A 17,081-nucleotide genomic window follows, 5' to 3' on the forward strand; every position below is an offset into this window, starting at 1 on the left:
TTCCAACATATATAAACATATTAATGAACAGATGCACATGAATACATGTGTGTGTGTGTGTATATATATATATATATATATATATATATATATATATATATATATATACTGTATATCCATATATATATATACATACATACATACAAACACACACCTATATATATACAGACCACCAACAAAAAGATTATGACTCACTGAAGTCTCAAATAATGGTTAGCATTTTTTTTTAGCAATAAAGTATTTTTAAATTAAGGTATGTACAGTATATATATATATATATATATATATATATATATTGTTTTAGACATAATGCTGTTGTACACCTGGTAGACTTCATTATAGCGTAAATATAACTTTTATATGCACCGGGAAAGAAAAAAATGAGCGTGACTAACTTTATTGCTATATTCACTTTATAGCGGTGGTCTGGAACCAAACTCGCAATATCTCTGAGGTACGCCAATTTTTGGTTGCTACTACTTTGTATGTATGAGGGAACATTTTTGGGTACAATTTGTAATTAAAGAATAACAGCCTTTCTGAAATAAATTGCTCTATTAATACCAGTTTATGTAAAGTGCTTGGAGTGTTTTATAAATATTCAGAATTGTAAGTAAATAATCTTACCTGGTCATAGAAAATGATTGAAAATGATGAAAGTACTGCAACAAATTATTGGCTGATCCTCCTGTATCGGTTGGAAGGTGGCAGTATTGGGTAAGATTATTTTTTTCTTGCAAAATGTTATTATATTCCCAGGGGCCTCTTGGTCAAACAACAAATTATCAAAAGAATTACAGAGTAATGCAGCCTAAATAAAGTATTTAACACATTGATAAACCATTTATTAATATTACTACTCAAATGTTATCAGCTTTTTATTTGTGCTTTTCATGGCAAGGATCTTCAAATGCCTTCATAGAAACAAACAAAAAGAGGGCGGACAAAGTGAAAGCAAAATATTGCAATATTGATGACTGTCCACTATATTTGAAGGCAATTTTTTCACTATACCATTAATATTAGTTCATCATGTTTACAAATAATTATTTCTAGATTGTAAGTTCCCACTGGAATAGGGACCTCATTTTCCTTTCGTATTTGTTTGATCAAATGTGTCCTTTGTCTTAAAAATGTTGTATCATCGATTTACTTTTATCTTTGTACCCATGCTCAGCGCTGCAGAATTTGTTGGCGCTTTATAAATAAAGAATAATAATAATTATTATTTCATACCATTTTGGATACCTTTATAATAAACATAGTTAAACTTCCAAATACTTGATTACAATGATAACTGAACAATTAGATGATTATATATCATATATACTCATTTATGTATAAGTTCCATAGCTTAAAAATGCAATTTGGACCAGAAATGACTGTCCCCATACACAGGCCTAGTTTCCATTGAGGTGGTAATGTTTGGAAACTGGTGGTAACATAAAAAATTATCCATAGACTTTAATGGAGATAAATGTTTTTGCCAACAGTTTCCAAACTTTACCACCTCAATGGAAACTAGGCCATGGTATAGTGGGAGCTTTCGTGTCCAGAATGCATTTGACAACTGTAAGATAAATGAGTTTTTGTGGAGTTTTCAAACAATTTGGAATGGTCTTCCATAAGACAGGCCCACAGACAGTCATGCAATGTACTTCGCAGGGACGAATTGGGAATAAAAAGCAGCCATGGAAAAATATGAAGACCAGCCCTATTTTCCGTTGAGTCGATAGAATGCACATGCCCCTTTTTTTAAAGGGAATTACTGGGACACTCCTTCCTTAATATTTTTTTTCTGAATTAAATTATATTACCATGTATTAAATAAAAATGTCAGATTGATGTTATGTAGCAACCCTACAACCCAATTGCATCCATTAATCACCTCTTTAAATTGTAGTTTTCCAGCCCCAGCTGCTGCAGCCTACCGGGAAATCTCCTGGTATCCTGGTAGGCCAATCCGGCCCTGGTACTTTGCATGGGAATTCTGTTTGACTGGAATAAGGGTCTATTGCAGACCTTCCAGCCATACCATATCTTTTTGAGTTACCACGATTTGGGAGACCCCTCACATCTCTATCACAGAAAGCCTTTAGCAAATGTTGAGAAGTATATTATCTGAGCAAATACAGCTGAGACCCATAAATTGCTTTCAGGCACAGACATGCAAAATATACTGCCTACAATCATGCAAATCTCTGTCTGCTTTTTGTGAATACTTTGCTAAACATACTAAGAAGTTTTTCTAGCATGACTTTAATAGCCACATTATCCTCTCCAGCTCCACTAGATTCGATGGTATTCTCAACGGCTGATCGATCACTAAATGGCAAAAGGACATGTATAACATTTATGAGAAAGCACTGCCAGCAGGGTGTATAGTGTGTATAGTGTGTCAAGTTTAGTGTTGCCTAATGTATTGCACCAACAAATTTCTTTTTATACATGTTTAATAAATGGTATGTTCTATCTTTCTTTCAGGTAGTTTTTTCCCCATCATATAGACACCTCCGGTCTTACAACTACTGCAGTGTTAAACATATGTTACAAACAAAATCTATAGTCAGTTTATTGCCCATGCTCAGTAGAGAAATGTTGCTGGGGGAAAAACATGTGACAATAGAACTTAACCATTTGAGTGCTAAGCACTTTCCCACCTGGGTGCTAAGGTTTTCTTAAAGGATTTTTTATTTTTAATATTTTTAAAAATATTTTTTTTACTTTTTTTTATTTATTTCAGATCCCAAGCCACCTGAAAAGGTGTTTCTGCAGCTGCTTTGAATACAATGAACTCTTATGAGCTTCTTGCCTTAAAGGGACAGTCTACTCCAGAATTTTTGTTGTTTATAAAGATAGATAATCCCTTTATTACCCATTTTTACAGTTTTGCACAACCAACAGTTATATTAATATACTTTTTTACCTCTGTGATTACCTTGTATCTAAGCCTCTGCAAAATGCCCCCTTATTTCAGTTCTTTTGTAAGACTTGCATTTTAGCCAATCAGTGCCAACTTATAAATAACTCCACGTGAGTGAGCACAATGTTATCTATATGGCGCACATGAACTAGCAAAGTATAGCTGTGATCAAATGTCAAAATGCACTGAGAAAAGGTGAAGTGCTTGCAAATTAACATGAGTCTACCTAAGTTTAGCATTCAACAAAGAATACCAACAGAACAAAGCAAATTGGATGATAAAAGTAAATTGTAAAGTTGTGCATGTCCTATATAAATCATGAAAGTTTAATTTTGATTTGACTGTCCCTTTAATGCAATGTTCTTTTAAAAAATGAAGAGTATCTCAAACAGTGGAGATTTTCTTTTTTTACTCCCCTTCTTGTCCCTTTCTCCTTGAGAAGATTAAAGGACATTTAATAAAGGGGTTACCTTGAAAATGCACATCTATGTACACCTTTTTTAGAATTGAGGGTGTTACTGTAATAATAAGGGGGTACTTGCACCCCCTATCTAAACCACAGGAACAACCTCTGGCACCCAGAAGCAAAAACAAAAAGTAATAGGTTTCAGCAAATCACAATTACCTTTAAGCTTTGCAAATTCTTACACTTATGTACTAATTAAACTCATGGCAATAGCACAGTACATATATACTGTATATGCAGTTGCCATCAGTTTAATAAACTCAAAAGCCTTGCGCCCCAGGTGTAAATTGTCATCTAGTTATCTATCGAGGCGTATGTAGAGTTGCCAACTAACATGGGGAAAAAAAGCCCATATCATTTAGCAGAAATTTGCATAATTAATTATAGTGCATATTTTGGAAATCACATCTGCTAGGTCTATTTAAAATTGATTATTTGTTTATATTCAAAACACATTCAAGCCCCTATATTTATGCTTTAATATCTTGACTGAGCGGAAAGTGTATATGGGGCACATTCCTCCCCAGACATTAGGGCCCCAATTTATCAAGGTCTGTCGGACCTGATCCGACAGTGCGGATCAGGTCTGCCAGACCTCGCTGAATATGGCGAGCAATACGCTCGCCGTATTCAGCATTGCACCAGCAGCTCTCAAGAGCTGCTGGTGCAACGCCGCCCCCTGCAGACTCACGGGCGGGGGGGTGTCAATCAACCCGATCGTACTCAATCGGGTTGAATTCCGGCGATGTCTGCCCGCCTGCTCAGAGCAGGCGGACAGGGTTATGGAGCAGCGGTCTTTGTGACCGCTGATTCATAACTGCTGTTTCTGGCGAGCCTGCAGGCTCGCCAGAAACACGGGGCATCAAGCTCCATCCGGAGCTTGATAAATATGCCCCTAGGAATCATCTTACAACAGCCTTTTTGTTTAAATGTATTATTGATATCAACAATTTTACTTTAAACAACAAATTAGTTAATGGTTTTGGGAATGTGGCGCTAGCAACTGCATGGAGATATATCACGCCAATTGTATTTGCTTATTTATTACAAAACAAATCATAGAACTGCACTCACCTCTCTTGCCAGAATTACCCTGGGCTGAGGGTTTATCAGTTACTGAACCTTCAAAGGAAACAGAAAAAGCAGATATAAATAAATTGTAAGACGTTTATTCACACAAGTAAGGTTTACGGTCTTTTGAAATTTGCTATGACTTTTCATTATCAGTGATTTCCTCTCTACCTATGGACCAGATTACAAGTGGAGCTGTATTTAATGCTCCCGTCCATGCGCTAACTTCGCTAGTAGTACGTTTTTTGTTTGCGTCCGGTAGTATTACAAGTTGAAAGTAAAAACTGTCCGCTCATCTTAATGTATTCCCCCATAGAAGTTAATGGAGCAAAAAAGGTAGAAAAAAACTCTGACACCATACATCTCACCGCAATACCAGCGCTGCTTACGTTAGCGGTAAGAAGGTAAAACTTGCTCGTGCACGATTTCTCCATAGGAATCAATGGGGGAGAGCCGGCTGAAAAAAAACCTAACACCTGCAAAAAAGCAGCATAAAGCTCCTAACGCAGCCCCATTGATTCCTATGGGGAAAATACATTTATGTCTACACCTAACACCCTAACATGAACCCCGAGTCTAAACACCCCTAATCTTATACTTATTAACCCCTAATCTGCCGCCCCCGACATCGCCACAACCTGCATAACATTATTAACCCCTAATTTGCCGCTCCGGACACCGCCGCCACCTACATTATACTTATGAACCCCTAATCTGATGCCCCCAACATCGCTGAACCCTACATTATATGTGTTAACCCCTAATCTGCCGTCCACAACGTCGCCGCCACTATATTAAAGTTATTAACCCCTAAACCTAAGTCTAATCCTAAGCCTAACACCGCCCTAATTTAAATAGAATTTAAATAAATCTAAATAAAATAACTAACATTAATTTAATTATTCCTATTTAAAGCTAAATACTTACCTATAAAATAAACCCTAAGATAGCTACAATATAACTAATAGTTACATTGTAGCTAGCTTAGGGTTTATTTTTATTTTACAGGCAAGTTTGTATTTATTTTAACTAGGTAGAATAGTTATTAAATAGTTATTAACTGTTTAATAACTACCTAGTTAAAATAAATACAAATTTACCTGTAAAATAAGCCCTAACCTAGCCAATAGAATGCGAGCTCAATCCTATTGGCTGATTGGATCGGCTGATTGCATCAGCCAATAGGATTTTTCCTACGTTAATTCCGATTGGCTGATAGAATTCTATCAGCCAATCGGAATTGAAGGGATGCCATCTTGGATGACGTCACTTAAAGGTACCATCATTTAGTTGTCGGATGAACTAACAGTCATCGATCTCGTGTCTATTCGGCTTCATCTCAACTTTATTTATACCCTGTCACTAAACGCCGCTACTATACTAAAATGTTTAACCCCTATCCCGCCGCAACCTAAATAAAGTTATTAACCCCTATCCCGCCGCTACTAAATAAACGTATTAACCCCTAAACCTCTGGCCTCCCACATCACCACCACTAACTAAACCTATTAACCCCTAAACCGCCAGCCCCCCACATCACCATAAACTAAATTAAGCTATTAACCCCTAAACCTAACAACCCGCTAACTTTAAATTAAAATTACAACATCCCTATCTTAAAATAAATGTAAACTTACCTGTAGAATTAAAATAAACTATTTTTAAACTATTAATTAACCTACCCTAACTATTATACTACAATTAAATTAAACTAGCAACTAAATAAACTAAATTACATATTAAAAAACCCTAACCCTACTCAAATTATTTAAATATACTATTAAAACTTATTAAAAATTACTAAATTACAAAAAAATAAACGCTAAGTTACAAAAAATAAAAAACACTAAATTACGAAAAAAAAACACATTATCAAAAATAAAAAAGAATTACACCTAATGTAATAGCGCTATCAAATAAAAAAGCCAACCCCAAAATAAAAAAAACATAGCCTACAATAAACTACCAATGGCCCTTAAAAGGGCCTTTTGTGGGGCATTACCCCAAAGAAATCAGCTCTTTTACCTGTTAAAAAAAATACAAACACCCCCCAACAGTAAAACCCACCACCCAACCAACCAACCCCCTCAAATAAAAAACCTCTAAATCTAAAATAACCTAAGCTCCCCATTGCCCTGAAAAGGGCATTTGTATGGGCATTGTCCTTAAAAGAGCATTTAGCTCTTTTACATGCCCAGACCCTAATCTAAAAATAAAACCCACACAAAAAACCCTTAAATAAACCTTACACTAACCCCCGACGATCCACTTACAGTTATTGAAGTCCCGCTTGAAAGATCCATCCACCTGGCAAGAAGTCTTCATCCGGGCGGCAAGAAGTCTTCATCCGGGCGGCCTCTTTCATCTTCATCCGGCCGGTGAAGTCCTCATCCAGTCGGCAAGAAGTCTTCATCCAGACGGCATCTTCTATCTTCATCCATCTAGCGCGGAGCGGGTCCATCCTGAAGACATCCAGCGCTGAGCTCCTCTTCATACGGTCGGCCGCAGTATGAAAGCTGCTCAAATCCTATTGGCTGATTGGAACAGCCACTAGCATTTTAGCAGCTCTAATCCTATTGGCTGATTGAAATCTTTCAGCCAATAGGAATGCAAGGGATGCCATCTTGGATGACGTCACTTGCATTGAAGCTCCAGTTTACGGAGGCGAGCGTATGAAGAGGAGCTCTGCGCCAGATGTCTTCAGGATGGACCCGCTCTGCGCCGGATGGATGAAGATAGAAGATGGCGTCTGGATGAAGACTTCTTGCCGACTGGATGAGGACTTCGCCGGCTGGATGAAGATGGAAGAGGCTGCCCGGATGAAGACTTCTTGACGGCTAGATGGATCCTTTAAGCGGGACTTCAATAACTGTAAGTGGATCGTCGGGGGTTAGTGTTAGGTTTATTTAAGGGTTTTGCTTGGGTGGGTTATTTTTAGATTAGGGTCTGGGCATGTAAAAGAGCTAATGTGAGATTTCATGTATTGGGGTATTTAAGGCAACTATAGCCCACTTATTATAACCTTAGAAACATAAGTAAAGCAATGATCGCCTTTACAACAAGGTACTTCTGATAAGAAGTAACCAATACAAACGAGCTACATAAAAATAATGGGCCAGATTACAAGTGGTGCACTATTTAACTCTTTTGCTCGCATGCAAATACCTCCAGAAGTAAACTTTTAACGTGCGTGGATTATCTTGAATATTACAAGTTGAAAGTAATATATTTGCAAGCAAATATCGCAACCTTGTAAACTTCTATTTAAACACTTATCCCTCGCACGCTAACCCGACACAGTGTTAGACTAAGTGCACTAACCCGAAGGCTGTTATGAATATATATGGTCTACTTTTTTAAATATATATCTATACTTATATATATATATATATAAAAATATATATATATATATATACCTATATATATATATATATATATATATATATATATATATATATGCAGGTAAAGGTTTATACAGATATGTATAGGCATATCTATTTAAAAATGCATTGTAATGTAAAATATTTACAGCACATACACAGTAAAACACATTATTAAATATTACAATTTATTAAAAATGATTTTCCATATTTTCAGGAATTTGAGTGGAAAGGAATTCAAAGTATATATACATTATGTATATATATGTATATATGTGTATATATGTGCCTACATGTGTATATATGTGCATATATGAATGTATATACATTTATACACATATAAACAGAAATACACATGTATACACATATATATGTATGCATATATACATACATACACATATTTAGCATGTATACATTATAGCCCTTTTCATTCAAATACCTTGTCATATACCATTTACCATTTAACCCTTATAACTTTTTTTTATATTTCTATGAATAATTTTTATCACGTACAAGTGTAACATTTCATTTTAATGTATTTATGCTGTGTTGGTGTAACTTTTTAATCAGCCCTAACCCTTTAAGAGAGGACTTCAGTCACGCTAACCCGCCGAGCGCAAAATTAGTTTGAACATGTGAGTCACGTTTACTTTCAACTTGAAATACTTGCGCAAGTTAGCGTGGGCACAATATTTGAATATCGCGCACGCTAATGCTAATGTAGCACACCACTTGTAATCTAGCTCAATATATTTTATTAGAAATTGACACTTTTGGCACATTTGTTAATTGTTTTGTAGCAAAGGTCAAAACCCTGAAAATAAAAATAAAAATTGACCACTTTTATCTTATACCATCTGCTGTGGCTATTTAACTGAGCTCCTGCACTGATTAATCAATTGCCTTTTAGAATATAGCAGGATCAGAGCTCTGAGCTTTGCAGTATTCACACCAGCCTCTCTGGGGGCAGTGGGATACATTGCATTAAAAAAAGCTTAATAGATAAGTAGATTGCACTTTTTTGGCATTAGACCTAGATTACAAGGGGAGCACAGGGTGCATTATCTTGTGATCTGCCTTGCACAAAGAATATAGGTTAAAATTGATATTAATGGAGTCCAATTTTTTTAGCATGCCCCATAGTTAAATGGAAAGCTCAGAGAAGTATTGGCTCAATATGCTATGCTTGTATTACAAGTGGTGAGTTAAGCTTTGAGCTTATGCTGAATCCAAAACCCAATGTGGCAATTTTTGAGACCTGGTATAAATGATTATCGCTTGCTAGTTTGCAGCACAAAAGACATGAAAATGCTATGGAAATAAAGTTATATCTGGACGTAATACTTAGGAAACAAAGGTTTAATAATGAAAAGAAGATTTTGTGGCAGATACAGTATATGACAAGGGACATGACAGGGAAGGTGTATGTGTGATGTAGTTATACTTTATTTTCATTGGAATATTAAAACATGGGAATTAAATGAAGAACTCCACTAGCAGATATTTAGCACTTTTAGTGCCTAAGTATTACTTGACATGAATTTTACCCCATAGAAGTGTATTATGTGAGAGATTTAAAGCACCTGTGCTATACGACAAGCAAATCTTAGCGTGCACTAGACCAGTGTTTTTCAACCAGTGTGCCGTGGCACACTAGTGTGCCGTGAGAGATCCTCAGGTGTGGCGCGGCAGACTGACAACAGTGTGGGGGTGTTTGTGAATGAATGTCAATATGTCATGTATAATTTGTAGGAGTCATGGCATGATAGCACAGTACAGTGTGTGTATATATATATATATATATATATATATATATATATATATATATATATATATATATATACTGTATATATATATCCTGTATTAGGCTACAATGTGTTATTTTGTAAAAATTTGGGATGGTGGTGTGCCACAGGATTTTTTAATGTAAAAAAGTGTGCCACGGCAAAAAAAAGGTTGCAAATCACTGCACTAGACTATTTACTACCTTACTGATTGCACTTTTTGCACTCCACTTGAAACCTAGGCCTTAAAGGAACAGTCTATTCCAAATGTTTTTTTTGCTAGTTAATGTGTATTATATAGATAACATTGTATTCACCCATGTGGAGTTACAAATGAGACTGCACTGATTGGTTAAAATGCAAGTCATAAATAACCCTGAGATAAGGGGGCATTCTGCAGGGGCTTAGATACAAGGTAGTCACATAGGTAAAAAAGTCTATTAATTGGTTATACAAAAATGGTTATGGGTAATAAAGAGATTATCTATCTTTTTAAACAATCACAATTTTGGAGTAGACTGTCCCTTTAAAAAAACATTACATTTTGAGGACACATTTATTTAATAAATGAAATAGACTTTATACAGCGTAATAGAACAGTGAATTTTATCTCAGAAGACAGACTATTCACCACTATCTACTTTCCAAAGACAAACGATGATTTTCTTTTTGAGTCTTCTGGGGTTATACTGTTGCTGACGTTTCACTTGCTTTCATGGAAACTTTAATGATTAAAAGAAATACAGAGGCCCTGGAAGTGAGCCAGCCTTCATAGCTCGATTGTTTCCACTAAGGTTTGCCTGCATTGAATAGGTTTATGTAAGTGCAAATATGTTCCATTGACATCTGTGCAGAATCCAAAAACTTAATACATATTCAGACATTTTTACCCCGTGGGATCAAGACATAGAACATGAAAAAAAATCTTTTTACAAAGTAGATATTTCCAAAGGAATTATTTTGCCCTTTATTGTTTATTGCAGTTGAATTGATGAGTGCCATATGGCTTAAATATTATCATAATCTTATGCCTAACAAACAGATTTATGCTTTTGAGGATAAAGAAAACAGCAGTGTCTTCAGCATATATTTACATGGTTTGTCTGGCTTCTTTAGCATATTTTATAACTGTCGAAGAGATAACATAGATTGATAACATTCACAATCTACCATACATATCCTTGTAAAAGTCTTTATACTTGGGTGTGGGTTAAGTGGGTCACAAATTACAAGTGCCCCTAAAGTGACCACTAGAAGTGCTGTAAACAATATATACGTGTTGTAAACAATATAAATGTAGTGTGTCAATTGTATTGATATTTTATCAGGTGTAGGTACAATTACCTCTAGTTCCTCTGAGACCATATTTACCCTCTTACTCTTATATGGGACCACTTACTCTAATATGGGATTGGTATGACAATGTTATAATCTATACACAACTGAAAATAAACAAAAGCAGATGATACACCTGGCTGACCACACTGGAAGTAACTATGCCTTGCAGAGCAGAACTTTGAAAGAGGCATGGTGGTTGGATTCCACCTGAGTAAGCAATCAGTTTGTAACAATGTCACTCTTCTGAGATTCCCATAGTCCACTGTTGTTGATGTTCTTCTATTGATGTAAAACAGATGGTGTCCATACAGCAAGTCTGTGCTCTGTGAGGCCAACAAACTGAGTGATTACACCAAACATAACTTAGATCTGGTCGGCAACATTGCAGAAGCCACTGAAATTTCCGTACCAGGAAAATCCATTAGGAACTGCATGCCTTCAATTCCCTCTTATTGTAGCCTATTCAGCCTCAGCTTGTGCTAGAAAAGTATGGATTGTACCTCTGTCAATGCTCCGATGTGCACTGAAGAAGGTGCTGGTTCCAGGAGAGATGCCAGTCATAGCGCAGGTTGTCACACAACTCAGGATCCGATGTGCACTGAAGATGTTGCAGCTGCAGCTGCAGGAGTAGAGTTAAAGCAGGTAACAAGGCTGATGCTGTGAACACCACTATTTATAGTTTGTGCATCAGAAATCGAGCCTTCTCAAATCTGCATTTGTTTTTTGGAAATTCTACAGTGATGGTTCTGGTATTCTTAATGCTCTTACCTCCCCTTCTGGGGTAACCTTGACTAAATTCTGGACTGCAATGTATGCCTGACCACTTGCCCTGTTGGCTGATCCTTGCTGACTACCTGGTTACTATTTTTTGTAATTGTATATTTGACTACTATTTTGAATATACATTGTGTTCTGCTGCTTAGTAACTGACAGATCTACTGGTTTCCAATCACGGCCTTGCTTTTGACTACTCTTCTGGCTATCTCCTGTTGACCGCTGCCTGGTTACTAACAGATCTACTGGTTCCCAACTCTGGCACGTACTTGACCTTTCTCTCTCAAACTATCTCCTTATCTCCTGCAAACTTGAATCTTATGAACAACAAAGAACAAGCCCTATATATCCCCTGGGATGACAGACAACGGCAATGGTGCCTTGCTTAACATTAGTAACTAACAGAAGAGTGGAAGAGCGTCTTGTGGAGTGACAAATCACAATACTCACTCTTTCATTTGGATGAACATATTGTGGCTTTAGCACAGAGCATATTGTCAGGCAGACTGCATTGTGCATATAAACAAGTTTGATGACCGAAGACAGGTACCCAAGACATTCTGGACAATTTGGCACTACCTACAATATGTCAGTACTTTTGAAGTTGTCCCCTTTCTTGCCACACTACAAGGTCTGTCCAGGCATGATTTGAGATGTATGCCAATAAAGGTCACTGCAGTCATAAGATGGGCCAGCACATAGTTTTATTATATACACACAAACACGTACTGTGTATATATATATATATATATATATATATATATATATATTTATTTATTTATTTATATGTGTGTTTGTGAGTGTGAATGTGAATATATACAAGAGACAGACAGATAGATATATAGATAGATAGAGAAGTGTACTTCGCAAAAGTAAATGCAAATTAATATGAGTCTGGATAATACGGACTACTTGGGCAAGTCAATCCTGCACACAATACACTTAAATTGCAGGAGAATTGACTTTTGAAGTGAAAAAAGCCATTGTGGATTAAAGTCTAGGCGATACCTGGATCTCATGGATCAGCTATGAGAACCTGCAAAACACGTTCCTACAACTGACATATTGATGGTGGATATATTTATTATTGTGCAAGCTAAACACTGCCGTACCCATTCAATTTCAGACAACCTCTAGTGTGTTAGATACGTATGTATTTCTTACCCTTCCTGCAAGTGATGTAGTAAAAATGATGATGCTACTCAAGTACCTGAACATACAGGGGTCTTGTTCTGCACAGATGATCCACTTATAGGTTTACCGTCTGATGTGACGCACCAGCAGTATCCTGTGTACGTATGACATTGCACCTGTTGGATTGAAAATGACATCCATGTATTAAACAGACCAACAAACTAAAGCAAAAGCTAGATCATAATGTTGGTTTTCATCCTCAACTTCTCTGTATACTCTGAGATGTATCCTTCTAGATAATGTTGTAACCATAGCTGCACAATCCTACAGCTATAGATTATGTGCAAGCGAGCATGCTGCATTCAATGATTTTTGATTGGATAACAGTAACGACAATCCTCTCTGGTGTAGTATGTAAGATGCAGGCACAGTGTAATAAAAAGGAAATGCCAAATGGACACTCACGTTTTAATACCTTAACTCATATGAGGTATGGAAGCAGCAATTGGGGCGTAAAGCCTCTGTAGTACTCTGAATAGGTGCCCTCGCTTTCCCAGCAGTTACTTCCTGCATCATACTATACCAGAGAGGATTCTCGTTGCTGTGTGCCCTTCCCTCTTCTGTTGTTTCCGATTTTTCCTGGGATTTCCCCTGCCTGGGTGTTTTCCCATTTTCCTCTGGAATTAGGCTGCGAGTTCACTTGGGAACCTATTCTCCTATCCCCAAAGAACTACATCGGTTTTTGGAGTCAGAACTAAAAGGAGGCCTGCCAAATCAGGTTTAGGACTGGTACTCCGTGTTTTGGGACTGCATTCTTTTTATAGCGCTGTATTTTCTCTGTGTGTATAAACACACACACACACACATTTATATATATATATATATATATATATATATATATATATATATATATATATATATATGTATATGAATATGTATTTAAAAATACTGAGAACATATTACCCTTTCTGAAGAACATTTGAATGTGAAATATTTACAGTACAAACACAGTTAAACACTTTATTAAATATGAATATTGCATAAAAATGAATTGACATGTTTTCAGATACTTAACTGCAAAGGGCTCCAATGCACTTATATATATATATATATATATATATATATATATATATACACACATTTGAATTTATGTGTTTATATGTAGTGATGTCGCAAACTGTTCGCCGGAGAACAGTTCCCGGCGATCTTAGCTTGTTCGCATTCGCCCCCTATTAGTCATCATTGATGAAACTTTGACCCTGTGTCTCACAGTCTGATGACACATTTCAGCCAATCAGCAGCAGACACTTCCTCCCAGACCCTCCCAGCTACTGGGCAGCAGCCATTTTAGTGTCATAACGATCCTGCTGTCTTAGTGAGAGGAGGTTTAGTGCTGCTGCTGTTGATATTATAGGGAAATAGATAGCTAGGCTAGTGTATTTAGTGTCCACTACAGTCCTGAAGGACTCATCTAGTCTCTGCTGTAAGGACAGCACCCCAAAAAGCCCTTTTTTAGGGCTAGAACTTCAGCCCTTTGTCAGCCTGTGGCTCACAGCATATACTGTGATTAATTCTTCTGTGCCACCACTTATATCTGCTTAATATTAGTGTAAATTTAAAAAAAAAAAACTTTTACCTCATTTTGCTAGTGTAATCTAATTTCATTTCCCATCAGGCCTGTGTGTCAGGTACACAGCATATATTGTGCCTAATTGCTCTGTTTTCCACCACTTATATCTGGTGTAACATTAGTGTAAATTAAAAAAAACAAAACACGTTTACATCATTTTGCTAGTGTAATCTAATTTAAAGTTCCATCAGGCCTGTGTGTCAGGCCCACAGCATATACTGTGATTAATAGTTCTGTTTTCCACCACTTATATCTGGTGTAACATCAGTGTAAATTTTTTTTAAAAAAAACTTTTACATCAGTCTGCTATTGTTATTTAATTTTAGTTGCCAGGCCAGCGTGCCACTAGTGCCAGACTGTGTGTCAGGCTCCCAGCATATACTGTGCCTACTTCCATCCTGAGTGCCACCACTCCTATCTATTGTAACATTAGTTTAATTAAAAAAAAAAAAAACTTTTACATCAGTCTGCTAGTGTTATTTAATCACAGTTGCCTGCCTGCCTGCCAGCGTGTGTGCCAGGCCTACTTTCCAACTAGTGCCACCAATCATATTTGTTATAACAGTAGTGTAAATATTTTAAATAAAAACTTTTTTGACTGTAAAACATCAGTCTTTTAGTGTAATCTAATTGTAGTTGCCTGCCTGCCAGCATGTGTGCCAGGCCCACTTGCCAAGTTAGTGGCACCACTCATATTTGTTGTAACAGTACTTTAAATATTTAAAATAAAAACTTTTTTGACTGTGAAACATCAGTCTGCTAGTGCAATTGAATTGCAGTTGCCTGCCTGCCAGCATGTGTGCCAGGCCCGCTTTCCAACTAGTGCCACCAATCATATTTGTTATAACAGTATTGTAAATATTTAAAAAAATAAATTTTTTGACTGTGAAATATCAGTCAGCTAGTGTAATCAAATTGCAGTTGCCTGCCTGCCAGCGTGTGTGCCAGGCCCACTTGCCAACTAGTGTCACCAATCATATTTGTTATAACAGCAGTGTAAATATTTTAAAACAAAAACTTTTTTGACTGTGAAACATCAGTCTGCTAGTGTAATATAATTGCAGTTGCCTGCCTGCCTGCCAGCGTATGTGCCAGGCCCACTTGCTAAGTGCCACCACTCATATCTGTTGTAATAGTAGTGTAAATTTAAAAAAAAAAGGTGTTAGTTCACGTATTTCATATAGATAACACTGTGCTCGTGCACGAGAAGTTATCTGGGAGCAGGCACTGATTGGCTAGACTGCAAGTCTGTCAAAATAACTGAAAAAAGGGGCAGTTTGCAGAGGCTTAGATACAAGATAATCACAGAGGTTAAAAGAATATTATTATAAATGTGTTAGTTATGCAAAACTGGGAAATGGGTAATAAAGGGATTATCTATCTTTTAAAACAATAAAAATTCTGGTGTAGACTGTCCCTTTAAACGGGGAGTTTGGTCTGTCACTGTGAAGCGGGCGTAACCCTTACACTACCTGATCAATACAACATCATACCTGATGTTTTAAAGCACGTTATTCCAAACAATTTAGGAATGTTAGGTAATTTATGTCCTTTATGGATTAAAACCAGACTCTGCATCAACTATGTAATTTTACGTGGGAGTTTTGCCATGGATCCCTCTCCGGCATGCCACAATCCAGGTGTTAGTACCCTTGAAACACGTTTTCCATCACTATTGTGGCAAGAAAGAGTCCCTGTGGTGCCCATTGAAGTCAATGGCGGTTCGCCCGGTTCGCCGATTCGCGGACATTTGAAAAAGATCGCGTTTGCAAACGCAAAATTTTAGGTTCGCGACATCACTATTTATATGTCTGTAAATACATATATACACATATACACATATAAATACATATGTTCATATATATATATATATATATACATACATGCATACATTATACATATTTAGACATGTGTATGTATGTATATGGTAAAGCCTTTTGCACCTGAGTCCTTATAATTTTTTATTGAATTTTTGTTTAAATAAAGTGTTATTATGAGTGTAACTGTATTTTAAAGCAATTTCTCTTGTAAGGTGTATCCAGTCCACGGATTCATCCATTACTTGTGGGATATTCTCCTTCCCAACAGGAAGCTGCAAGAGGACACCCACAGCAGAGCTGTCTATATAGCTCCTCCCCTAACTGCCACTCCCAGTCATTCTCTTGCAGCTCTCGACAAGAAAGGAAGTATCAAGAGATATGTGGTGATTTAGTGTAGTTTATACTTCAATCAAAAGTTTGTTATTTTTAAACGGTACCGGCGTTGTACTGTTTTTGCCTCAGGCAGAAATTAGAAGAAGAGTTCTGCCTGAGGTTTTTGATGATCTTAGCGGGTTGTAACTAAGGTCCACTGCTGTTCTCACACATAACTGAAGAGTATGGGAAAACTTCAGCTGGGAGAATGGCCTGCAGAATTAACTGCTCTGAGGTATGTTCAGTATATTTTTTCTAGAGAGATGATAAGGGCTAGAAAATGCTGACAGTGCCTGATATATTTAAGGTAAGCCTGATTACAGTGATTTAACAAACGACTGGGATCATGCTTGCAGTAAAGGGTAATATTCATGCTAATTGCTCTTATT

General features: G+C 36.7%; 1 protein-coding gene across 1 annotated transcript in view; it reads right to left on the reverse strand.

Moving 5' to 3' along the window:
- Window positions 1-17,081, reverse strand: part of SMOC1 (SPARC related modular calcium binding 1) — a 402,783-nt gene that overhangs the window by 167,726 nt on the left and 217,976 nt on the right. Inside the window, exons 4-5 of the mRNA XM_053697708.1 lie at window positions 12,947-13,046; window positions 4,464-4,511 (exon numbers count right to left, since the gene is read on the reverse strand). Of these exons, the coding sequence (XP_053553683.1) occupies window positions 4,464-4,511; window positions 12,947-13,046 (148 nt within the window). The remainder of the gene's footprint in view (window positions 1-4,463; window positions 4,512-12,946; window positions 13,047-17,081) is intronic.

This window comes from Bombina bombina, chromosome 1 (genome assembly GCF_027579735.1).
Source record: "Bombina bombina isolate aBomBom1 chromosome 1, aBomBom1.pri, whole genome shotgun sequence".
Lineage (NCBI taxonomy): Eukaryota > Metazoa > Chordata > Amphibia > Anura > Bombinatoridae > Bombina > Bombina bombina.